Raw genomic sequence first — 26,036 nt, 5'->3', positions numbered from 1 at the left:
GGACCGATGAATCCAAATGTGACATTTTGGGGTCAAATCCTTGTCAAAATGTGCAGAAGAGGTTGGTAGAGAAGTACAACAGTAATTGTCTACAGCCATCTGTAAAACATGGTGGCGGCTCTCCCCTGGTTTGGAGCTGCATTGTCAAAATGTTTGGAATTAGAAATGCGGAAAAGTATCATCAGATTTTCATTCGCCATGCAATACCATCTGGAAAGCATCTGATAGGCAACAGGTTCATTTTTCAGCACGGCAATGATCCTAAACACACTGCCAATCCAGTAAAAGCTTAGCTGGATAGAAAAACACACAGTGGAATACTACCAGTCATCGACTGGGCTGCTTGGAGCCTGGACCTCAACATTATTGAAGCAGTGTGGGATCATCTTGACAAAGAACAGAACAAAAGTCAGCCAACATCCAAAGAAGAGCTTTGAAATGTCCTTCAAGAAGCTTGGAGAACCATTCCTGAAGACCATTTAAAAAATTACAATAAAGCTTGTTCAAAAGAATTCACGCTGTTGAAGAATAAAGGTGGCCATATTGACTTTCAGGGTTGTTAGAATTGTAAAAACTCTGTTGGTGACTTATATACTCTGTTTCCATGTATGATTGCACATATGCTGCAGCAAGAGTACTGACAGGGACTAGAAAGAGAGAGCATATTTCTCCTATACTGGCTTCCCTTCTTTGGCTATTAAATCCAGATTTAATTCAAAACCCTGCTCCTCACATACAATGTCTTAAATAATCAGGCCCCATCTTATCTTAATGACCTTATAGTACCATATCACCCCATTAGAACGCTTCAGTCTTGCACTGCAGGCTTCCTTGTTGTTCCTACAGTATTTAAATGTAGAATGGGAGGCAGAGCCTTCAGTTTTCAGGCCCCGCTTCTGTGGAACCAGCTTCCAGTTTGAAGACAGATCTCTACTTTTAAGATCAGGCTTAAAACTTTCCTTGCTAAAGCATATAGTTAGGGCTGGATCAGGTGACCCTGAATAATAATAATAATACTAATAATAATAATACTAATAATAATAATAATACTACTACTACTACTACTACTACTACTACTACTACTACTACTAATAATAATAATAATAATAATAATGGATTGGATTTATATAGCGCTTTTCAAGGCACCCAAAGCACTTTACAATTCCATTATTCATTCACTCTCACATTCACACACTGGTGGAGGCAAGCTACAGTTGTAGCCACAGCTACCCTGGGGCAGACTGACAGAAGCGAGGCTGCCATATCGCGCCATCGGCCCCTCTGACCAACACCAGTAGGCGGTAGGGTAAAGTGTCTTGCCCAAGGACACAACGACCAGGACAGAGAGCCCGGGGGTCGAACCCGGGGTTACAGATGCGCTTCAAAACCTTGTGCGCCACGGTTGCCCCTAAGTCCGAATCCTCTCTTAGTTATGCTGCAAAAGGTGTATGTTGCTGGGGGATTCCCATAATGCATTGAGTATTTCTTCTTCACTCACCTTTCTCACTCACAATGTGTTAATAGACCTCTCTGCATTGAATCGTGCTTGTTATTAATCTCTGGCTCTCTTCCACAGCATGTCTTTTGTCCTGTCTTCCTTCTCCCTGAGCCTGGTTCTGCTTCAGGTTTCTTCCTGTTAAAAGGGAGTTTTTTCTTCCCGCTGTCGCCAAAGTGCTTGCTCATTGGGGGTTATATGATTGTTAGGTTTTTCTCTGTATGTAGGGTCTACCTTACAATATAAAGCGCCTTGAGGCAAATGTTGTTGTGACTTGGTTCTGTTAAATAAAATAAAATTGAATTGAATAGTTCTCTGTAAAATAATAAAAAAGAAACCTAGGGGTAGCTCAAGTACTGTGTCCTTTATATTTTATCTAATGGTATGTCTTTAAATTTCATTTTTTGCACATTGTTTACCTGCTTGTAAGTATATTTGACTATGCTAATTTAATTCCAGAACAAAACATATTTTCATGATAATAGTGCTGATAATATGTAAAGTACAGTTGAGCTTTTAAAATGTTGGCAGAACACTTCACAAGTACTTGTTGAATGGCCTAAGATGTTCATAAACCCTCTATCTCCTGTGGAGATAAACAGTGTTTGAACTTCTCTACCAAGCCCTTGTTTGTCAGTCTTCACCGAAGCATATCCATCACCTTTGATGTGTGTGTTGTATTTGAGGAGTTATGATACAAATGTGTAGAGAAAAAACAAATCTGAATGGTAACAGAATCTGGTCAGCAATAGTGAATACTAACTGAACTCACTGCACATCTGTAAACTGTACATACATAAGCAGCATGTCAGTCTGAGCAGCTCTCCCCTGGGTGTCTCTGGTGGGTGGGACAGTGGAGGCTGAGGCGTCTGGACAAGAAGTTGAGGGTGGAGGAAGAAGTGACCCGTGTGTTTTTGTTTTGGAATGTGAAAGTATGTCGGTCAGCATGACACAGCCTCTAAAACACACCCCATTAAACTGGAATCAGTCTGAGCTTTGTGTGTGTGAATGTAAAGGTTTGTGCGCTGGGAATCTGAGTGTGTTTCTCATTCTCTTCATTATATATAATAGTTTTAGAAGTTGTAGTGTAATTTTGTTGGCAAGAAATGTTTTATATTGGCACCAAATATTAGCAATTAGTGTCATTTAATTAAAAGAAAAAATGTCGGGATCTGCCTGCCAAAAGTCAGACATTGTTAAGCATGCATGCTCATGTCTGTGAGAATATAGAATACATGTGTATATATGGTCTTATGTGCAGGAGAGTCTGTGTGAGGGCTTGGATGCCATCCAGTAATCTTGCAGCCTTTTAATGTCAGTCAGGATTTATAAGCGAACCAAACGATGATGTTAGCAAGCACCCTCTCCGCTTTTTTTCCATGTCCTCTCAGTGCACTTTGCTTCACTCTCCTTATATTCAATCCGTGATTTGAAACACGTCAATTTATATTCAGCCCGTCCTATCAGCATTACTACTTGTTGACATAATCTGTCTCGCTCTCTCATCTGCTCAGACTGACATGATGCTGGCCTCCTGTTGCTCTCCAGCCAAGAAACCTGATGAGGTGTCTACCTTTTCCATCTTCATTTCACGCAGATGAATATTGTTCCATCCTCCATAAGACTTGCTGAGGCCAGGAATGGTCACAACCTTTTACAACAACCTTTAAACTGCGGTGTCAATAAGGACCAGCTGTTTGCTGAACTTCAAATGATGCTTCTTTTCCCCCACAGATACTATGAAGAAACCATTAAGGGGACACAACAACTTCCCAAAGAATGTAACTTAACACAAAGTGTCCCATTTTAACAAATCCTTTTGTCCAGAGTAGGAAGCAACAGTGTCCACATGTATGGACTATTTGGACCTCAAAAAATGAATCCTGTCAACTTTAGTAATATTCTCAATGTTCCTTTAGCCCTACAAAAAGCAGCTAAATGCAATGACAGAGGTCACTAAGACATCAACAGCACATTAACCGTCATGATCATCCAACAACTTTCTCAAACATTAATCAAAGTTATGGCCACGTGAAGCTGACCAACAAATAGAGACATATTTTCACATGCAGCCAATTTAGAATCAAAAATTAAACTAACAAATATCTCTTTGGACAGTGGGAGAAAACATGGAAAGGCTCCAGCTGACCAGTAGGTTAGAAGCCAGAAACCTCTTGCTGTGAGGTGACAGTGCTAGAAAAATGATACCTGAAAACTCCTGGGCTTCCTACTACCTGATCACCAACAGCATGCTCGTGTGCTAAAATAAGATGGTAAAAAATAAAACTGCCAAACATGTTCATGTGGGCATTGTTACAGGCATTGCTAAAGTGTGGAAATATTGTGGATCTATATTTGCAGAGTACTGTTTATATGTGATAGTTTATCTCTTTACTGTGATAGGAGCTGTGCCAGTTAGAGCCACTTGCCTGCAGCACACAAGAGTTCAGTTTTGGCCCCTTTCAGCTTCCTAGAATTTTATAACACTTTGAAAAAGACAGCAGCATTATAAGCACATCGTACTACGGTGGCCCTGAGAGTCCAAACGGACTGCAACTTAAGAAAACACCAGCAATAAGAAAAATGCTGCAAAAGCACACAAAGCACAATGGAAATGGGAAAAACGACAACGGAAATAGGAAAAAACACAAGGGAAGTGTTTCTGGGGAGACAATAACCTGACGGACCAGTTGCAGGAACCCAAAACATGGTAGGCGTGTTTTATCATGATTCATATAATACTGATGACGTATTTCTAGGCTAATAGTTAGGCTAACACACTTACCTCTCATCTTTTCTTTCCTCACAAAACCAATAGATCCTCCTCTTCTTTTAAGTGTCTTCCAGCGCAATTCTTAGCATATTTTGGTTCCTGCAACTGGTCCGTCGGGTTATCTCCCCAGAAACACTTCCCTTGTGCTTTTGAAAATCTGTTTTTTTTTTTCCCATTTGTGTTTTGTTTGCTTTGTAACCTTAGTAGATCAAAATATGGACCTACAGTACCTGTAATTGCCAATAAGTATTATTACTTGTATCCCATAAAGCACACAAATACAAATGAAAGTACAGTTTCATAATTTTCTTAAGAAATAGCAAATAGCTTTTCTTCAAGTGTTTTCTTCTTCCAGTGTGTGAATGTGTGTGTGAATGGGTGGATGATTGTGTATAGTGTAAAGCGCTTTGGGGTCCTTAGGACCAAGTAAAGCGCTATACAAATACAGACCATTTACCATTTACCATTCTTAACAGTCATAAACAATGAATCTACTAAAACAAATAAGCAGCCACAACACTGCAGTGTTGAAAAGATTTTTAATGAAAGCTAGGAATAAACTGATCAGTTTTCCACTGTTATTGTGTTGGATAGAAAAGTTTATATTAAAGGTGCAGCATGATTTGGATGTTTATGTTTTCATTATCTGTTCTGCCCTATGAAGTTAGCTTACAGGAACCCATGGCCTTGTTACGACCCCGGTTCACCCACAACTCACTAACAGGCCTACATGTACTGCTTCGTGTTAGCTGGCCTACGCTACTGACATTTCTGGCTCTCCAAGTCTACAATAAAATATAAACACTTTATCTTGTAATTAGTAGTATTAAGAAAATACATGGGTGATAGAGAGGTCTGGACAGGATTTGGGCAGCCTCTTTTGGCTTTTGTTGATATACTGTCAGTGCGGATGTAATTAACTGTGACAGCTGGCTGCTGTTTTTGACAGCTTGTGTATCTAGAGGACAATTAATTACCACACACAAATCATTGGAATTCGATTGGGCACTACATGGTTTGTGCTTATCCAATAAAAGACCTTGATTAATGATCTGTGATTGATACTCACACATCCTGCAGACAAGATTCCCCAAATTCTTGTTAATTTTGGGAGGTTAAAAGAGAGCAATGCAAAATCTATTAAAAAAAAATAATGACTCAACGGTGTCTGTTGATAGTTTAGCTTTGTTTAAATGTTTAAATGCAACCTCCAGGAAGTCATAAGTTCTCCATATTATAGCATACAAACTTTGGTTCTGTCCATCTTCTCCAAACAGTCAATTTTGCTGCGGGTGGCTGACCCGTCAGCTTCCTGCCCAGCATGGGGTACAGGCAGGGCCATGTAGGATCCCAGCCTGCTGTGGGAGCTGTTGCCAAAACCAGCATGGCGGCATTGGAAGAAACTCGAGGACAGTTTCCAGAGGCAGGCCTTGCGGTAGATCATTTTACACTGAAGATTATGTACTTTAGCAAGGGGTCTCCTTCCAAGAGGGGAATGTTCATTGTTATGTTTTTAAATCCGACAGTACCTTGATTTATTTTTGCATTTACAGGCGGGAAAGTTCTGCAGAGGATATTACTTGTAGCACATAGAGAGAACAGTGGTCCCGACAGTAGGTCAGTGCGTGTATGACACTTACCATGAATATTGCTCCAGTCACTGTGCATTACAACTGCCTTTCATTTAACTGAGTGCTATTGTTTTGCAGAGTTTATACAGGGAAGAATGGGTAATAGGTCTTAGCATTGTCTTTGGAAATGAGTCTTATCTTATTTCCCATATCTTGCCTCAAGGTGCCAAGATATGTGATGAACTGAGGCAGATGTTAAGATGTGGCAGGAAATATCAAGAAATAAAAATAAAGGAGGTGGACATTGATAAGAGGTTTAAAGACAGGGACGAAGGTTTTTGTTGGTTTAGAGTTCTCCCTCTTGGGACTCTTGTTGGAGGAACACAGGAAGTGGAGCTCAGTGAAGGTCAACAGCCCCTTGACATACTAGGACAAGAGACTGTTAATGTGTGAATATACGTGTGTACATCTTGTCATTTTGATGGATGCTGCTTACTGATGTGGCATATATGTGTCACAACTGTGTTACAACATGTGCATCAGCTGTGATGTAAATGATTTATTTGCTCAACAAGTCTCACAGTCGCAGGCAGTTCAGTAACTTGGCCGGCTGTGGTGGGTACAACGATGTGATGATGAATTACACTGAAGCACATTAGCACAGTGAGACTGAACAACAGAGCACAATTTTGGAAGGAAGCCACATTTATCTTTAAGTCTTTATATATATATGTTCTTCTGAGAGTCGCTATTGTCCATTTTCTCTGTTGAGATTTGTAATTTTCTTTTCAATGTGTTGCTAGTCTTCTTGTGGTTCAACTCTTTGAAGAAAATTTTATAAGGTGTTCTTTCCATAAGCCCTTTGTGTGGGTTTTTAAATCTGCACTGAAAGCACATTCATAGTACACAAGTTCATACTTTTCTACCCATTGTTCCACATCACAACTGAGACATCAAGACAATTCCAACTACTTGTCCTTCAGAAATATTCCCAGGATCTCTGTCTCCACAAATTAAACAAAACCCGTCCTTACGTCAGCTTCCCCCTAAAGGTGTGATGGTGTTGTCCACATCACAAGTACATCTCTTAGTGTTAGTGTATAATTGTATGTGTGTGTTCTTTTCAACTCGTGTAAGTATACACATGTGAAGGTGTTGAGCACGAGCACATCCTCTCTGTTTATTTGCTCTGCCAGCCCACTTCCAGGACCCAGGCCTCAGGGGAACCATCAGATCTCTGGTCTAACAGAGGACGCTTTGACAGGGAGCCCAGGAGGCCTGAGCCACTTCCACCAGAGTGCAGTCTGACCTGCACTTCTCCTCCCCTGTGTTATGCCTCACCTCTCCCCATTTGCCACGATTTCTCCTGCCTTCCTCCTGCCCTGACTCACTTTAAAAAAAAAAAAAACCTCTTAAACTCTTCCCTTAATTTTTCACTATACAATTTCTTAACAACAGAGTAACAGCAGCAAACTCTTAATTCTATGCAAAGGAAAACATGCTTGCTGGAATTTGTGAAACAATTCCTAAACCAGACCCCTTACGTCTTGTTTGCACTTTGTGCCATCATACAGAAAACCTCAGACCACAGACGAGTTGGTCAGCTTAACCTGACAATGTCATTGTGATATTTTGTAAATGGTGTTTTGTCATGCATGATTTCCTGGAAAACTGCTTGCCTGAATTTCATGATTCATTTTCAAATTTCATGGCAGATTGTTAAACTAAGGACTGTGGTTTTAATTCAAAACAAAATTGGTTAGTAAGTGCCCATTTGTTAAAGGACTGGGACACTTATGAGGCAATGTGGGATTTTTGCTTCATTTTGCTGGGGGAAAAATTTCATGTAAAAAAGTTTGCTTCAGTCATTCAGATTTCCCTACCTCTTATTCTCATGTCATTTCAGAGCAGCCACTTGTGCCTGAACTCATTTGCTTTGTCTTCCAGCCTTTTATTGTAGCAGAACTTAAAACTGAAATTTACCTACAGAAAGGTCATGCTGTGAGACAACGCTGCTAATTATTCCACCACCACCGCACCACCCATCAGCCTATTGTCAGAGCCATGAGAAATTGTAATGAAGACCCTAGAATACAAAAAGTACTCTTACCCAACCTGTAAAATATAATAAAAACAAAGCAAAGTACTGATAATCACTTTTCCTCTGTTCAAATCCCAAAGTCAAGCTAAGCCATAATCCTAGCAGGTCAGCTGATATCAGTGGTATCAGTGGTAGCCTTCATCAGCTGATGCCTTTCTATCTAGCATATCATTTTATAATTATGTTCATCCAAAATAATTAAATTTTATATCTATAACAGTTAGTTATGAAATAAGCTGAGCTGCCCTGTCCACAGCTGCTGTGTACCTACATGCTGCTTTGTGGCCCACCACAACTCTTTTCATATTGTGACACATTTATTAAGTATCATACTTGTTGTCACGGATACCTACTCTGTTCTGTGCTTGGGGTTTGCTCTCACTACAGCCTGATTTCCATGTGTGCACAATGACGGGTATCCAAGAGTGGGGCCAAACTTCCAAATGTAAATTCATTCAGATGGAAATAACAATCATGTGACTAACACATGACACTTTTTCTCAAATGTGGTGATATGTGTATATATCTGAGCTCCACGTTCAGCAAACACGGCACTTGTTCAAACAAACTGGCAGCAACAAATAGTATATATATCTACAAATATTTTTGCCTCCTTTCCCAGCAAAAAAGCAATAAATGTTAAATATTAAATGCATCAGACTTCAGGGCCAGAAAAAAATGACCTTCTTTTTCATCTGGAAATGATGACAGACACTGAACAGCAAGTCATTTTTTGCCAAAAACACAAGATAAAATCACCACATATTTGAAATCTATGTAAATGTCTGAAGGGGGAAAAAAGCAAAATTTAATAAAGTGATGTGACAGCAGTTGAAAAACAACTTTCAGCTTGGCTTAAAATCTCAATAAATGACTTTTCCAGGCTCTGGGAAAGTTTTACCTCCATAAGCATCAAAAGATGAAAAATGTAAAAAATAATAACCCACCTTGTTGCAGCTCAAATGATCTCTGCATCAGTTTTATGCATAACTCTTTTACAATGTTGGCAGCCATAATCACCATTCTTAAAACATCAGCTGTTAACTCTTAAATTATCTTAAAACAAAATGAACAGAGCAAAGCAATTTCCAGTCATTTGGACTCTGCTTGTTGGAGTTTGAATCAGAACAGCACTGTACCTGACTAAGGGCTGAGACTGAGAAAGCCTCATCACTTGATGAGAGTGTCTCAGAGCTCTGCCTGTGGTCTCTGGCCTTTGTGACCCTGTCGTGGCTCAGTGTCTCTGCAGGAATGTGGCATCTCTGACCCGCTGAGCTGCTTTTCTGTGACAGACACATGTATGATCTGCTTTGTCCAAGTCTACAGGGACATGAAAGTATTTGGCATTTTACCTGACATGAAAAAAGAGCTTGAATGGAGAACACATGGGGAAGGAGATGAAGAGGACTTGACAAATTACATGTTTATGCATGTTTATAGCTATATTTCTATGGAGGCATTTCAGAGTAAATGTTTAAAATGCTGCCAAAAGCAAAATGTAAATATAAAAAAATCTTGTTTTTTTTTGCTTCTTGGTTAAATTTGAATCAAGAGGTTTCTGACTCGTAAGCAGAGCCAGACAGGAAAGCACATACACCTTAAATAGTAAATGATTGATCACCATTGATATTCTATAACAGCTAAACACGTCTATCCCTCTAATTGGCAACAATTTTACAGTTGGAGTTTCAGTGTTTGTAGCAGCTGTAATGTTTCAGACCTCAAAAAGTCTTTGATTTACTCACTGGCCCACTGATACCAGATGTTAGTGCCTCTTTCCCACATCACGAAGGCATCTTGGGAGACCACAAGAAATATTGTCATTTACCAAACCGATGTGTTTCCATCACATTACTCACTGTATCATATTTTGGCTTAGCATACTGGCAGAAATTTAGGTGAATGAAAATCCAGCAGTGGACTGGCAAACTCAGACTAGTGCTTTATGTGTGACAAAGAGAGAGACGCTATCAAAAGTAACACTTATTTTTTTTTGTATGGATACTATTTACTTTAACATATTAATATGGAAGTAAAACACTGAGATGAAAATAAGTGTAAGAAAGAGTGGTGGGCATTCTGAGAGAAGGGCAACCAGGGACCAAAGAGGAATGGCTAAGTGCGAGATAAGGGTGAGGGAGCAGCTAAACATTGAGGTCAACCTAACGACAGACCCCTCATAATGATGTGTCTGGTTGAGTTTACATGCCAGACAGGAAAAAGCTGCTTCTTAAGGAGGACCTTTTACTAAAAATCTCACAAGAGACTAAAAGTAATGAACTGATAAAACCAAAAAGTTCTTCCAGATCTTCTAAATGGCCTCACGACTTCGTTGATCTTGGAAAACTTTGAAGGCATTGCAAGATTTATCACTGTTTTTATCTGCAGCTCCCCAGTTGTTGAATTCCACACCCCCACCATTCCCTATATTAATTTTTTGCTGCACAATACACGTTTCATGCACACAGGCACATGCACACAGCTGGGCTTGTCGAATTCAGACAATACCACAACAACAATGTCGTTCCGGTCTGTTATCAATTGGCTGGTGATTTGTTTTGTTGAGGTATTAATAGTGACAGGGTGGCCATAAAAGGGCAGAACAGAGCTAATCTAGAGCAGATTGTTTGCCAAAAAACAGCCATTGTGCTTGTCCAGAGGGCCGTTCAGGTGTGCGCTAATCAGAAAAAGATGGAATATGATTAGTGGAGTTTTTGGGGAGGTCCAACTCTGGTCTAAAGCCTTCCAAAGACAAGTATGCCTCCATTAAACACAGGAAGCATAACTTCGAAAAATCATAAAAGGTTTTTTTTCTGACAAAAGGTGTTTCTCATTGTAATGAAACATAGGTATAGGTATACAGCTTCATAGAAAAAAATTATTTGCCGACTCCAAGTGTGAGAAAAATGAACAGGTTAATGTTCCCTCAGCTTGGGGTTTGTTGATCGTAATCCAAAGTACACAGACAGAAAACGCCAAAGGGAGAAAAGTGAGTGATAGTTTGAATAGGTTGCCTCTGCGGACTCCTGGATGCAATGCAAACAACCTCTAAGAGGATCGAATTCAGTCCACTATTTTTTTCCACTTGATGAGAGTTTCTCTGAGATATTAAGAGCTTGAGGGTAAATTTGACCTTATCTAATGTGTGATGTGGACTGCGCTGAGCTGTCAGTACCTTTCTTTCAGTATAAAAATCCCCAGAAATCACACATATACTCTGTAGGTATCAAATATGTGCACACATATGTTTACGGTTTAGCTCATTTTGTCCCACTCATTGAAACTATACATCTATGTACAAACTAAGACAACATTTACCCTTATGGACACACGCTCACCAGCATAAAGGATGATCTCATTTATGGGCACCTGTACACACAATCATTCAAAGGCAGCTACTCACATAAAAGTATCAAATGTAGTGATATTCAATCCAGAGATCTACGAAGCACACGTGCACACAGAGGGATGCATATGTTCCTTATTACTGTACCTGTTTTAGAGTGAAATTAAATCACCTCCTTCCATTCTTCAGTCAGGGGGTTTCCTGCTGTTTGACATGACGGATTTTAGCACCTAATTTCACTGTTTACTGTTTTTCCATTTTTGTATTAATTCTGTCACTAAAAGACAAGGCTGCCGGGCCTGCTGGTGAAATATAAGTTATTCTGTGATTGATGATTAAAGCATGTACAAACAGCACATTCATCATGAAAACAGAAAATAAATATAGCAATCAGTTTCAATAAGGTCTTTAGGGAATCCTTTGGAGAAAGGATGAAACTCCCTTAGTTGCCTCAAAAATGGCACATTTCAACTCAACTGAGAAACACTGAGTTTCTTTTCTTTCTTTTTCTTTTTTCTTTCTTTTTTTTTTAAGCAACATGTTTTTATAGCTTGTTTTATGGCTTGTAAGCAGAGGGAACCACTGCATGCAGTTCCTTGTAGGTCTTTAGATACAAGCCACACACATCATAATGTAGCACTCAGAAGAGAGAAAACATATGGGCATGCCCACACATACACTCCTGCTTCTCATCACCTGCTACAGAGAGCAGCTTTCTTTACAACCATGCACAGCTGATGCGTCTTGCCTGTTTTTTTTCTTCATCGCCACATTTGTTTTACACGTGCTATCGTCGCCACTGCAGGAAATTATAGAAAAGAAAGGTTAAAACTTTTAAACATGTCTTTTAGTTCTTCTTTGCCTGGATTACTGTTAGGAGCAGTTTGTATTTGATTTCCTTCTATCAATATTCACAGCACTTTAGGCAAGAATGTGAGTTTTAGCTCTTCTTGTGACATGGGATTATCATTTTATCATCACACACAATATAGATGTTTCTTCTGTGTGGATGAGTTTTCCGGTTTCTATTTTCATACACCAGTTTTAATTCTACTAACCAATCATGTCTGAGAAGGCTCGAGCATGACAAACACTGCATTGCCAAAATGCAATCTCAATCTCTGAAGATGTTTTAGGTTTTTATTATCTCGGACCTGGAAATGTACCGCTTTCACTGGAAGACCTGAGAGCCGCTGTCCACAGACAATAGCTGAAGGCTTGCCAAATGTATATGTCTGATTTATATGTCTAGAGGAAGTAAAACAAATGCAAAAAACAATACCCTGTCAAAGTAAACATAAAGCACATTTATGGCTAAATTGTATTTAGATGCGTTTCAGGCCTTAGGTACAAAGTGGACTCTGGCGTAACTGAACAGAAATACACTAAATTAAACACAAATGTGAAAATGCCAATTCAATGTTCTTTTTATTCAGTTATACATGAATAAAATATCAAGAATTAGCTCCATCAAGATAAAGAGTTAGTTGTGCCCGTTCTATTGTCAAGTGCTATTGAATCATTTTAAAGGAGTCGAATAAGAACAACTATATAATTAAATAAAACAGCTGTGCAACTTATACTGATTACAAACGTCACATCTGTTTCATGTATAAGTTTACATGCTGTTCATCAGTCCACAATGATCAGGTTATGCTGTCTGTTGCCATATTCCATGACTTTTTCCACCTTTCTTTGCCTTTAATGATGAATGAACTGTTACTCAGGTTTTTGAAAATGCATAAATTAAAAATGTGTCCAAAAATAAATGCATGGAAAAACACATGCTTTATAGGTATTCTGGTGATGACTTTTCTTCGCATCCTCCAGTTCTTTCATCTAGACTTCCCTCTGTCTCATTTCTGTTTTAACATGTCGGTGTCCCTGTTTTCCTCAGTCTGACATCTTGTGAAGTTCCCTCTACATTCAACACAAATCAGCTTGCATGCTCTCCATGAGTATGCTTCATCACCACAACCTGGATGACTGATGTTATTAAAAAATAGTGACAAGTCAGAACATATATGACATGTATACTGCTTAGTGTTAACAGGGGTCCCAATTTGTTATCTCTCTCCCCCACATATTTACATAATGCCCCCAGATTTGCAAGACTACAAAAACCTTTGTGGTATCTGAAATCTCTAACGTTTCTAATGCTTCTGATCCAATAAGGGAAACTGAAAAGTTGGGAATGGAGGGATAGTGGATAGATAGAAGGGGTAAGGACCCTTAGAGAGGAAGTAGAAACTGAGAAAATATGTGATAAATGTGATAAAAGGAAACAGGAGACAGTATGATAAAATGTTAGGGAGGAAGGACACAGGAAGGTTGAAAGAAAAAAACAAAGCATGACGGGCCAGAATGGATGGATGTGTCAAGGGATAACATGAGGAGTAGATAAAAAATAGAAAAAGTTCAAGTGACAGTAATGGATTCAGAGTGTGATGAATGAAAGAAAAGAGTTTGAAATGAGAGTGAATGTCATGTGGATGTGAGCAGAGCAGAGGTGATGTCCTCCTAAGGGAACATCTCATTCACCCAGAGCGACCCGTCAGCAGAGCCTCACTCAGCACTCCACCACATGTAGTCATCTAGGTGGGAAGCCAGCTACAGGAGAGAAAGGAAAAACACACAGCACAACCTGCCTGCACGCTCTGATTTCCACTTTCTGATCTTTTTATAGACCTTTACAGGCGAATCCCCCACTGAGGCGAACTCTCCAACTGCCAGTGCGCAGCTTTCTTCCATATGGATCAAAAAGATGCCTCTCTTTCCAAAGTCACACAACACCTCCTTTACTTTTCTTTCTTTTTTTGTCATCTTGGCACCTTTCTTTAGCTCTCCCTGCTGTGCATGTTTTTGTTTCTTTTTAGTCATACATTTGCATTAATAAGGGATATACTGGTTGCTTATGGACCAGCACGAAATGCAAATGGTTGTTTTATAACGACTACTGCAAAATTGTGTTTTTCTCCAGATTTTATCATAATTACACAAGCTACAATTTATGTCAAAATAAATTTGTTAAATATGGGCAAAATCTGGGTAAAATATTGCATATCACTGCATTAATCTTCCTTACATAAACAAAGAAATCTCTTTCTAAACTCCAAGGCTGAAAAAAAGTGAAAACTACATAATGGACGTTTCCTGAATGGATGGTTTCTTGAACACTTGGCATAGCATCAAGCCAAAACTGGGCAGGAAAAACAGTTTGGGGGGATCATGAGTCTCTTCTTGTTCTTTTTACTGCTCTTTCCCAAGTTTCTGGAGTTTTCTTTGTGCAAAATGTCAACTTGCTATCAAAGAAACATGCACGCAGAGGCTGTTATATAACTTATCTAAGTTATTTAAATTGATGAATGCATGTTGGGTGAATGCCAGTAGTAGCATGCCAAATTATATTAGTTCTCATGTCGTGAGTGCCATTTCAAAATTTGCTTGATGACTCATTTCCGTTGTTTGTGTTTTGCTGTTGATTTTTTTTTTAACAACTAGTGATTTCAGTACTTTTTCAATATACATTTTATTCCAACTAAGCCTTCAAGCTACCCCATTTAATATCACTAAGTATCTAAGAATGTGAAGAGTCCCTTTAGGATTCAGAGCTGAGGCAAAAGCCAAATCTAATGCAATAAATCCAAAGGAGAAGAGAGGGAGTTTAAGACACTGACATAACACAAGGTGTCACAGAGCAAAGTTCACACAAAGAGACACACAAGGATCACCATCATCACAATCTATCAGCCTCTCAATGAGTTAATCAATCACCTCAGCATGTCAATCAGTCAGTCAACAAATTGGTCAGTCAGTTAGACATTGAATGATTTGGTCTATATGAACTTTGAAGTTAGGGAGTCATTCACCCGGAAATAAGTGTTAGTTCAGTTTTTACTGCTGAAACTTTACACGCACTCCTCACTCAGCGGGACTGTGACACCAGAGACGTTCCCTTGTGGCCTCATCTTACCCTTTCCCAGGACACAAAGGTCCTAAGAGGTGAAATTATCAGGACAGAAGCAAAGGCTGCTGGGTCAAATCAAGAGCGACTAAAGTGTTTCCTGTCACACTTAGTTCTTTTTCCCTAAAGAGATCAGCCGTTATCATTTTTGACAAGGACAAAGACGGGACCAGTTTCTCAACACTAACACAACACTAACATATCTGGTTAGCACAAAAACTGTCAAAGCTGTGTAATCACATTCTCTTCAAACCAGCATCTAACATGTAAAAAAACTTGTTGTTTATTACATTTGACCTGACCTCTACCCCAGCATTAATACTGAGGCTACTAGACGGAGGCCTGGCTTGTGTCTCCCCAGAGCAAAGCAGAGCTCAACTAGAAAGAGGGAAGCTGGAGAGTGGAGATGGAGATGGAGTCCAGGCATGGAGGTGAGTCAGACTCCGTCGGGTCCCAGAAATGAACACTTTAAATGTTTCTGGGTGACACATAGGGCGGCTGTGGGTGGAGGGGGTTGTGTTTGGACTTGGTGCTTGGGAAGGAATCTATGCCTCTTACTGAGCACTTTGAAAGTTTCCATACATGTAAATATTTTCACCTCATCTGTTCTGACCAAAAGATATAGAAAGTAAAAGAAACATGCTGAACTTTTGTTTAGCAGGATGTTCTAATTGTGCTATAAATATACATACACTGTGGCATGACCTTTAAAACCACTGCTATCCACTCTTCAAGCATTTCGTGACAGGACTACATGTCTGCTACAGAATATGATTACAAGAACGGGAATCATCTGGGAAACATAAATGACATGTGTACCAATCTTTCTAGGAGATGTTTAAATATTCCTCTACATAGCTGAAAACGTTGACTGGCTGGTGGCACAAGATGAACAGTCAGGTACACGGCAGAGGGTGTTACCCAAGCAGTGCTCAGTTTCATGGTAATCAAATCAACAGTTACGGGGATATTTTAGTCTGGACCAACGAACTGAAATAACCTGCTATCAAATTGACTTTAGAGCCACATCACTGTGTAGTTAAAACCAAACTTGGACGGATCATTCTTTCCTTAATAAAATGGATTTTCTGCACAGAAATGTATTGTTTAAAATCAAAAGAGAAACTCTGGCCAAAACTGCTTTTTGGAAACTGCATACAGCTTTCATCTGATATGAAATGCATTTGAATGCCAGGTACTGCAGTCGGCATGCAATCACAGAGGCAAAACAGCAGGATTATTGAAGGAAGGAAGCAGTTGTGGTTAGAAATTTAAGGATGAATTAAACTAAACCTCATAATGTTAAAGCTTGTATTATACCTTTGACCAGTGGAGCGCTTCAGCATGTGTGTTCCTTCACTTCTAGCCTAAACATAGGCAAACATCATATTAAATACAGTTAACAGGTCATTTATACAGGGGTTAACGTTAGAACATACATTTGCCAGTAATATTCTGGCCTGCTTTTAGATCCTCCATGCTGACTTGAAGTGAGGACCGCGAGTGAAGAATTACCTCTATGGACGATTTTCAGACAAACAGAAAAGACGAATAGTGAAGGTGAAGGAAAAAATGTGTGGAAAGGCTCAAGATCGTAGTGATATCAGAGACCCCGCAAAGAAGCTTTAGAGGGAAAAATTCAGCCAACATGACCAAGGACTTTGTGACTCACACCTGAGATATTCCTGGAACCAAAGTCAGGGAATGATTGCAAATGCAGTCAACTGCACAGCATTTACTGACTTTAGAAATTCCTCCCACATATGGCTACAACTTTCTAATGTTGTCAAATAAAATAATATGTAAAGCTGCAGTTCTTTCTTCAATAGCCACTGAATTCAGTAATTCTCTCTAAATATAGTAGTAATTTTACTGATGGTGACAGAACATGCTGTTTTCAGCGCAATAGTAAAACCCAGAATCAAATATTCTTTCTACAAGAAATGTGCATAGAGTTGTGAAGAGAGTCTCATGCTTATGACGATGTGACGCTTTTGGCTGAGCTGTTGTCTTAACTAGCTGTACACTTTGTTTCAGTGGATAGTAATAATAATAGTTCTAATTATTAGCAATGCTAAGTCATCTTGTTCCAGTGTATTTAACTGAAGGCAAACTTCTCTGCACCTGATTTCCTGATTTCCTGAACTCACACTACAACAAATGAAATAGACAAAAAGTTTGTTATGGGTTGAACTTTTAAGCCTCATTGAACACAGAAATCTGGTAAAAGTACTACGTTTATCATGCTATTCTATGTCTTACTGAGCACTTTCACACACTGCTTTTATTCTATTCTCACAGACATCAGTGGATGTTTTAGAGAAAATTTGTGGTTCTTACCCAAAACTTTGACATGCAGACTGGCGTAGCTGGAGACTGAACCAATGACCCTCCAAATGAAGGAGAACTCACTCTACCTAGCCACAGCCACCAATTGCAAAGGAAATGTCCACATCCTCTCTATACTTGAAAAAACCATTATGTTATCCTACAGTCTGTAAATTAATCCCAAAGATGAATACCGCTTAAGAACTTCTCGGATATGATGGAATAAAAAACTATAATGATCCCGTTGGGAGGGATGGATCATTGTAACAACAAAAGTAGCATAAAGTATGGAAACAATTAGGATCAACCATGTCTCCCTAACATTTATCACCATCCCCTACTTTGCATACTGTAGCATGATGTTATGGGTGTTATCTACTGCAGTAATGAGCCCTGCAGGGTATTTAAACTAGAAAATGTCAATCATGTGAAAAAATTTGTTTATAGTTTAGTGGAGCACATCAGTCTTCCATCTGACTCCACAGCTGAGAGCGCTTAAAGCACGAGGGCAGAAAATTAACTCCCATCATCATAAACCTGCAGTAATTGCCAACACAGACAATACAGAGACAATTCATACATTCTCATGTATAAACATGCAAACTGGCACTCACACTCACTCAGAAACAGGGTACAAATCATGTACATTTGGCTTGGCCAGGCTGAAATTTGACCACCAGTGAAGACAGAATAAGAACACAAAGTGGGTAGAACAATAGAAATGCAGAAATTGAGCTGATTCATCTTCATTGCTGTGAAAGCCACAGTGGCGAGGGGACATGCGGTCTTTGTTTAGATGGTGAGTTTAGTTCTGCACAACACCAGGAATCCCCCCTGAGACCGAGACATGTCATTTACATTTCAGGCATTCAACTAACATTAAGGCAGATGGAATACAGCAGAGGAAGGCAACACCAAAGCTGAGATAATCAGCGAAATAAACATTGACAGCAACCACTTGCAATACATGGTGAGTCAGAGCTTCATTGTGCTGACAACAGTTTGGACTAATTTGTATTTATTTAATGAATGCAATACCAGATTCATAAGCGAATGTCCAATATTTGTGAAATATGACTGTCAAACATTAAAAGATCCTTTTCATAAAAGTGAAACAGCTCGTGGTAAGAGCAACCATGATTTAAATTCCATAATTTCCTTTGCTGTTTTCACAGCAACTAAGCTCATTTTCTTTGGAAGGTGTGAATTTTTCCAAACGCCTAACATGTCTTCTTCAATAAAAGCTATAGAAATAGCACATATTCCCAGATTATTTGAATATGAGAGACCAGTGCCAGGTAAAGAAATACAATCCCTGAGAACCAGAAATTCCTGGAAAATGTACAGCCTGTCTGGACACTGCAATGCTGCGGGTTTAGATTAGACTGTCAAACTGACCCGGTGTGGGTCACATACAATTGAAAGACTTCAATTGTCCACTTATGGCTTAGCCACGACAACTCAGCATGGCAGGCCTGTCAATCTGTGGGTTTCTTTACATGTACAGAGGTCATGTGAGGTTATAATATAAACTATTTTCAGCAGAATTGCATTTGGTATTCTACGGAGGTCTTTGTAAAGAGAGGGAGTCAGCATTGTCGCCTCAGAATAGTGTAGGCTTTCTCACTCAAGGCTATGACAAAATACTGTAAGATTGTGGATGGAACCTGCGTTTTGTCTCACATATTAGATTAATCAGTGATTTGACATCGCCCAACATTCCAACATGTATCATCCTTCTGGAAGACTAGGGCAGATGCATGGTTTTGCTTAACCAGAAAGACTATCATGAAACAATTTTGTCACTGCTCAGTGACAAAAATACTCATGACCCTGTGAAATGAGACCCAGGTAGTGGTTACCGGAAGAGGGTGATATATTGTCTGAAGTAGTCAGAACAAGAAAATGCTATTAACCCAGGGAAAGCTACGCCAAGTCTGTATAGTTTACCAAAGATACATAAACAGGGTGTACCTTTAAGACCAATTGTCTGTATGATCAATTCAATCACCTATAGCATCTCAAAGTTTCTGGCTTTGATCCTCAACCCGTTGGTAGGTAGCTATAAACACCACATCAAGAACACCCTGGTTTTGTTGAGAAGGTAAGAGATGTTATTATGGAGGATGTTACATCTCTCTTCACTTGTGTTCCAGTCACTGAAGCAGTGGTGGTAATTCGTAAGAGATTACAAGATAACTCTAATCTCAGCAACAGGACCACTCTCAGCATTGACCGAGTGTGTTTGCTTTTGGAACTGTGTCTTCATTCTACATATTTCACATACAATGGTCAGTAATACAGGCCGATGGGTCTGCCATGGGTTCCCCAGTTTCACCCGTTGTGGCCAACGTGTACATGCAAGAAGTGGAAAACAGGACTCTGTTATCCTACCCTGGAACACCACCAAGTCAGTGGTTCAGGAATGTCGATGACACCTGGGTGAAAATCAAATGTGAGGACGTAACACAACTCACTGATCACATTAACTCGGTGGACAACACATCAAGTTCACCAAGCAGGAGATGGTAAGTGGCAGAGTAGCCTTCTTAGACTGAGAGATTTCCATGAGTAATTGGGGACGTTTAAAAGTTGTAAAATGTGTACCGTAAACCTGCGCATACACATCAGTATTCAAGGTTTGACTCTTGTTGCGGTTATCCCAGCTGGACATTTGTCAAAGCTGGGAAGGCGCCTAAAGAAAGCTCCAGGTGACCATTGATCAATGACAATTGACCATTGATCAGTTGACATTGATCAATGGTCTTTGTCAGTGGTTGTTGATCAATGGTCTTAATAATTTGCATATTAATGGTTATGAAACTGACCTCACAACCCATTGTTTGCCAGTGGTGCCTTTTTCCGTTATTGTGCAAATATACTGTTTATAAGTTGGGGAAACCTGCAGTCAGCTGAGACTGAAGAAGTCACTTGATTGACAAAATGTTTCTCCCACTGAAAACATTACGTCCACATGAACAGAATCAACTTTTGGGGATTACAGGGGTGTGTCCTGCCTTTTGGCTTGTGACTGCTGAACAAGACTCCAGTTTCTAAACAACCCTAATTGAATTAACAAGATGGATGGATGGATTAATGGAAGGGCAGATAGATACAATAGAATGATTTTCCTAGGATTCTATACGACCAAGCATTTTTGCAACCAGAGGGGCTGCCCCTTGCTGACCATTTAAGAATATAACTAAAGAGTGGCTGTATCCACCCTGCATATAGAGTTTATGCCCCATCATCAAAAGGGCAATTTTCCAAAAGCTTATCTCTATCCCAATTAATAGGTTGCCAGTCTATGGCTGAGTAAACAGAGAGAGATAAACTAAAATATATGCACACATAGGACCAATTTTAAATCACCAGTTAATATAACAGAGACCTTTAAACTCCACACAGAAGGGCCCCAGTCATCCAGCAAATTCAAACCCAGGACCTTAATGCTGCGAGGAGGTAGTACTAACTACTGCAATACCATAAAGCTGTGAAATAAAGCAACAACGAAATAACACTGTGACTTCCCAAACTGCATTGTCATTGAGCATGCCCATAACTAAAAATACCCAGGATAATTTAGACAGTTAGGTTTAAATGCTCCAAATTATTTGTAATTGTCTTCCTTATTATAGTGATGGCCAATTAAGATGTCATGTGTGTAGCTCTTCATCAGCATGCTGTAATATTTTAGTTGATTAAATGATTTATTCTTATCTTGTAACAATTGCACATTTGCTAACTCGGATATATAAAAAAGTGCATGTTCTGTATTATCTGCCCAGATATACCACTTTGGCTATAGCACATGCTAATTCAATGCAGGTTCCTCCTGATGTTGCTCACATGTGTAAAATAATATAAAAAGCAATAAAACAACAGGATTCATGAGTGACTGAGCCAAACAAGACCTCACACAATTGAAGTTGCCACTTTATCTGCTCCATTTATCCCTTTTAGGGAATAAATCTGGCTCTAATGCATGTTATCAGTACAAGAGGGATACACTGCAGTTCTTTGACCTTAAGCCTTTTAGAACATGTTCATTCATCACAATACTAGCCACTGCAAGCTTGACTGGTCAAGTCCAGTAGATGGTGACAAAAAATAAGAGAGAGTAAAAGCCAGTTGCACTAAAATTGATGTTGCTCATGGATAAGTCTGACACACAGAGCAGCAGTAACTAACAGTAATTGTCTAGAGAAATGTGCTGGATAAAATCCAGACGATTGATAAATCTATGACGGACGATGAAAAACAAATATGCGAGTCTCATGAAGTACCTCTTTTAATACAGATGAATACGTGGTGTGGCACTCATCAGTTATGTCTGGACAACATACAGCCTACGCTAAAACAGAATTGAACGTCATATATTATATACACAATGAACCAATCTGGTTTCCCCCTGAAGTCATCTGTGAAATCTTTTTGATCCAGGTCTGTGCTGAACAGAGAACAAAGAAAAGCATGGCAAGGAAAATACAACCTCATCTAATCCACCTCCTCCAGCACCACAGATCTCTCATAGAGCCAGAAATTAAACAAGACACAGAGCCTGTTACAGTCTAACCTTGAAAGCAAACAGATCACATGGTCTGGCCTCACACCAGACCTGGTGCCTCATTTATTAAAAGATATTCTTACACCAACAAGCAAACCTCAGCCAAAGTTTGGCTTCAGACAAAACTTATCTCGGTGTCAGCATTAGTGATCCATGTTAACGTTTTCATGTTGTGTGTGATGTATCAGGAGGTGAAAGTCTTATAAAGTACCATAATGTCTGCATAACCTTTGTTTCAAAACACACAGAATACAATGTCAAACATTTTCTGGAGATTATGAGTAATAAAGAAAAAGCACGAGAGAGGGGCCAGTTACTTCAGGTAATATTTCATAACTTTAGAGGATTGCTCCACACTATATCCCTCTAATCTTTGTTCAACTTTACTTGACTTTGTACATATTACATAAAAACTGCCTTTATTAAATGCTGATTCAATAGCTCAACCAAATTTGGTGTTGTTAATTAAAGAGGTTTTTGTCCTTCTCTATGTATAGTATAATAAAAATAGCTAATCACTTCACAGACTGTTTCTACTTTTTAGGTTAAAATACAGGCCTTACTCCCAGGGGAAGGGGGATTCTTTCCCGAAATGTTTTAGCTTTGGACCCAAACTCAAGTTCTGTTTTATTGTCACAGGGCCAGGAGAGTGGAAATCATCTCCGTGCTGATGGAAACTTCAGGGAAAACAACGTTAGTGTTGCTAAACACTGAAATTATACATTCTCTAGCACTTATCAAAGAGAATCAACAACACAAGTTAAAAAAAAAAAAAAAAGAATGTTCTGAAAGGTTATCTGACACGTTTATCTTCACCGAGGATCGTCATTTATTCTCTATGCAATGACCCTTGGGAATTTTTTTATTTTTCACTCCCAAGTGGATATGTAGAGTTTCCAAAAGGGGATAAACTATGTGGATTTGTGGAAATGACACAGCAGAGTGATTTAGTGGTTGCAGAAACTGTTCCATAACCTCAGAATAATTCATGTTCAAATTCGCCCTACAGGGATTAACAGGCGCTCATCCTTTCCTTTCACTCTTCTAGGGAAAACAATAGATATAAATGTATGATATAGAGTAACTGACTGTTGTCACACTTAGTGGCCAAGATTTTAGGCCCTCGGGGGTCCAAGGAAAATCCATATGTATGATCTGAGTGACAGCTGCACAGCTTACCTGAAGCAAGTGCCATTCTTCCCATCGGCCCTAATGCAGGGATATTCCACCGTCAAGATTTTATTATCAGGACACTCCATTCTAAGCAAAAAAAGGAAAAAGGAAATATGATTGATTGGCACTGTTACACCAGCAGTGTTAAGCTACATAGTAATAAAACATGGTGTGGGGAAGTACAAGCAAAAAGAGATCCAAGGTTGGATTTGAAAAGGGGGATGTTACAGTTTAGCATGGAATTCCCCTATATTCAAAGTTTGATACCACAGGGAATCCAAGCTATTATTTGAAAGTACAGTTACATAAAAGACCGGTGTGAATCTAGTCTGCATGTATGCAAATGCATGGCATTATTGGAGCCCAACTGATTTTTTAAAATTTAGATTTCAGTTTTTGAATTGATATTTGAGGGTTTACCCTGATTCACTTTTAAAAGTATATATGAAAAATCTTCTGTTCTTTACAGTTGCAGTTTCTCCACCTGGATAAGTTTATGCTTTTATTTGTTTTATATTTTTGTAAATTAAAGTATAAATTTTGCAGTGTTTTAATCAAATAAACAAGATACTTAATGTCTTTTGACTTGCACTTACTTGATAATAAAATTATATTGTTAACGTAAACTCTAAACTAAATGAATACAAATTTTACTGAAAAGGTTTTGGTGAACTTGGTATTGACCAAGAAAGGTTTAGAGTGGCCAGATTTACAATGGATAAATCATACAGTTTGGATATTGCTAGACTATTACAGGCAACTATTTATTTGATATTTGTGATATTGCTTACAACACTTTGACTGTCTGGTAACATTTTTCTGTCAGTTTTCAATATCATAAGACATAACAGAAGAATCCCGAAGAATATTGTTAATTTAGAAACATAATCCCAAATAACTACTCTGACATTTTCATAAAAACTTAACAGCCAAAGAAACAGACTAATATATCAATACAGTCATATTTCCTGTGTGCACAGCCACTACTAACACTACCAGAGGTAGTAATGTGCTCGAGCAAGAAGGGCATCAATCACAGCGGTAATTTTCATTTCTCCGTAATAGAATCCGATGAACACACATACCCTGGAAACATAAATCTGAAGATGCAATCCCCATGTTTTCATGTGCTTGGACAAACGAAACTCTGGTTAATTACCCCGTGTTTAACCTGTTGCTTTGCGGTTTAGTGGTTTCCTCTTGTCTTCTACAGAATATTAGGAGCATGTGCTCCATTCCCATTGACTCCTCACCTCCTGACCTACTCTCTCCGGGCATCTTAACAGCATCTGTCATATTATGTCTGAGCACAAGCAACATTTGGCTCTCCTCACCGCAACCGATTTCAACCATTTGGACTTTCCCTTTGCTTTTTGCATTTCCTTGAAAATCACATTAGATTAGACGCGCTGCAGCGGTTCATCCAGGGGTCTCCGTGACAGGCTGCTCACAGAGCATGTCGCAAAGACCAGAAACCCATAAAACGTAGACTAAACTCTGTTATGATTTCTGGCACCGTATGCTAATCTGACAATGAAATAACTGTTTTGAGGTTTAATTGAATGCCAAACAAATGTAATGAGTGGAGTGGTAGCTGCCAAGAAACTTGCAGAGCTTCAATCTCACATTAATTCATAAAACCATCGTAAAGCATAAATAAACGATAAGTCAAACATTTTCGTGCAGAAATTTGTGCTACTTTTGAAACTTTTTATACTTCAAGATAGAAACGCACATGATACAACTTCTCTTAATTATGAGCGCAGCAGACATAGTTTCATCATCACACTGCCGTTCATTAACAATAAACAATATTGCTTATATGTGACCCACAACTAATATCTCTGAGACTTACCCTGAGGTGTCCATTGCAAGCGTCGTCCTGATGGAGCTGGCACCAGATTCCCAGAGGAAAACGACACAGAAAACGCCAAATGGTAAAAGAGTCGCACCATAAAGTTGACCCATGTCCCTTTTTGCGCTCCGGGACAAATGATCTTCTCGAGTGAAAACGCCTTAACATCCGCCAAACGCCACTGTTTTCATCTGTCAGTGACCCGCGCGGGTAGTGCCATCAAAATATCACAAATCCCTGTCAAGTATCCCGCAGAGGAGACGCACATGGAGCCTGTAGGATAATAAGTGCTGCGCAGTGCGTCCGAAGCCCCCTTCCCAACTTTACGCACTAAGGCAAAGACCTCTTGGAGAGCTACTGAAGGGTTTACAGCTCACTGTGTTCTCACTAATCCCCCCTGGATTTACATTCCAGCCTCCAAAGAAGCGATTTAACGCAACTGAGTATACAACCTTACTCCCCATTGGTGGTGATGACGTTAAACATAATAATGATAAAACAATAAATTGGCTAAACAGCATACATGAACCTAAATGACCCCCAGGCTTTACCGCTGTATTTGATAAATACATTCCTTGGAAGAAAGTCAAGCACCCGTGGCGTTGTAAAGACTTTTTAAAAATGCTTTAATAAGATTAAAACTATAACTGGTGTAGGAAAAAAAAAATCAAACTACTAGGCTGGCCTGATGAACTGCTCAGAGCATACAAAAATATCAAGAAAATGCAAAAATATGTTCGCAATAAAGCAAAGCTTCCAGTTAGACATTTGAAATGTGGACATTGTGAGTTTATCTCCAAACAGTTTCATCATGTTTGGATTTCATTTTGGAAACAGCTTTACTGAGTCTGTCTTGCCTTACT

At 39.2% G+C, this 26,036-nt stretch overlaps 1 protein-coding gene across 1 annotated transcript in view; it reads right to left on the bottom strand.

The window, feature by feature from the left end:
- LOC120721393 (collagen and calcium-binding EGF domain-containing protein 1-like) overlaps window positions 1–25,620 on the bottom strand; it is a 41,159-nt gene extending 15,539 nt beyond the window's left edge. The window contains exons 1-2 of the mRNA XM_040011685.1: window positions 25,174–25,620; window positions 23,325–23,405 (exon numbers count right to left, since the gene is read on the bottom strand). Of these exons, the coding sequence (XP_039867619.1) occupies window positions 23,325–23,405; window positions 25,174–25,286 (194 nt within the window). The 5' untranslated portion in view covers window positions 25,287–25,620. The remainder of the gene's footprint in view (window positions 1–23,324; window positions 23,406–25,173) is intronic.
- Window positions 25,621–26,036: the final 416 nt, after the last annotated feature.

The sequence above is a fragment of the Simochromis diagramma genome, unplaced genomic scaffold (genome assembly GCF_900408965.1).
Source record: "Simochromis diagramma unplaced genomic scaffold, fSimDia1.1 OVJJ01000603.1, whole genome shotgun sequence".
In the NCBI taxonomy this organism is placed as follows: Eukaryota; Metazoa; Chordata; class Actinopteri; order Cichliformes; family Cichlidae; genus Simochromis; species Simochromis diagramma.
This window is presented reverse-complemented; position numbering and strand designations above follow the sequence as displayed.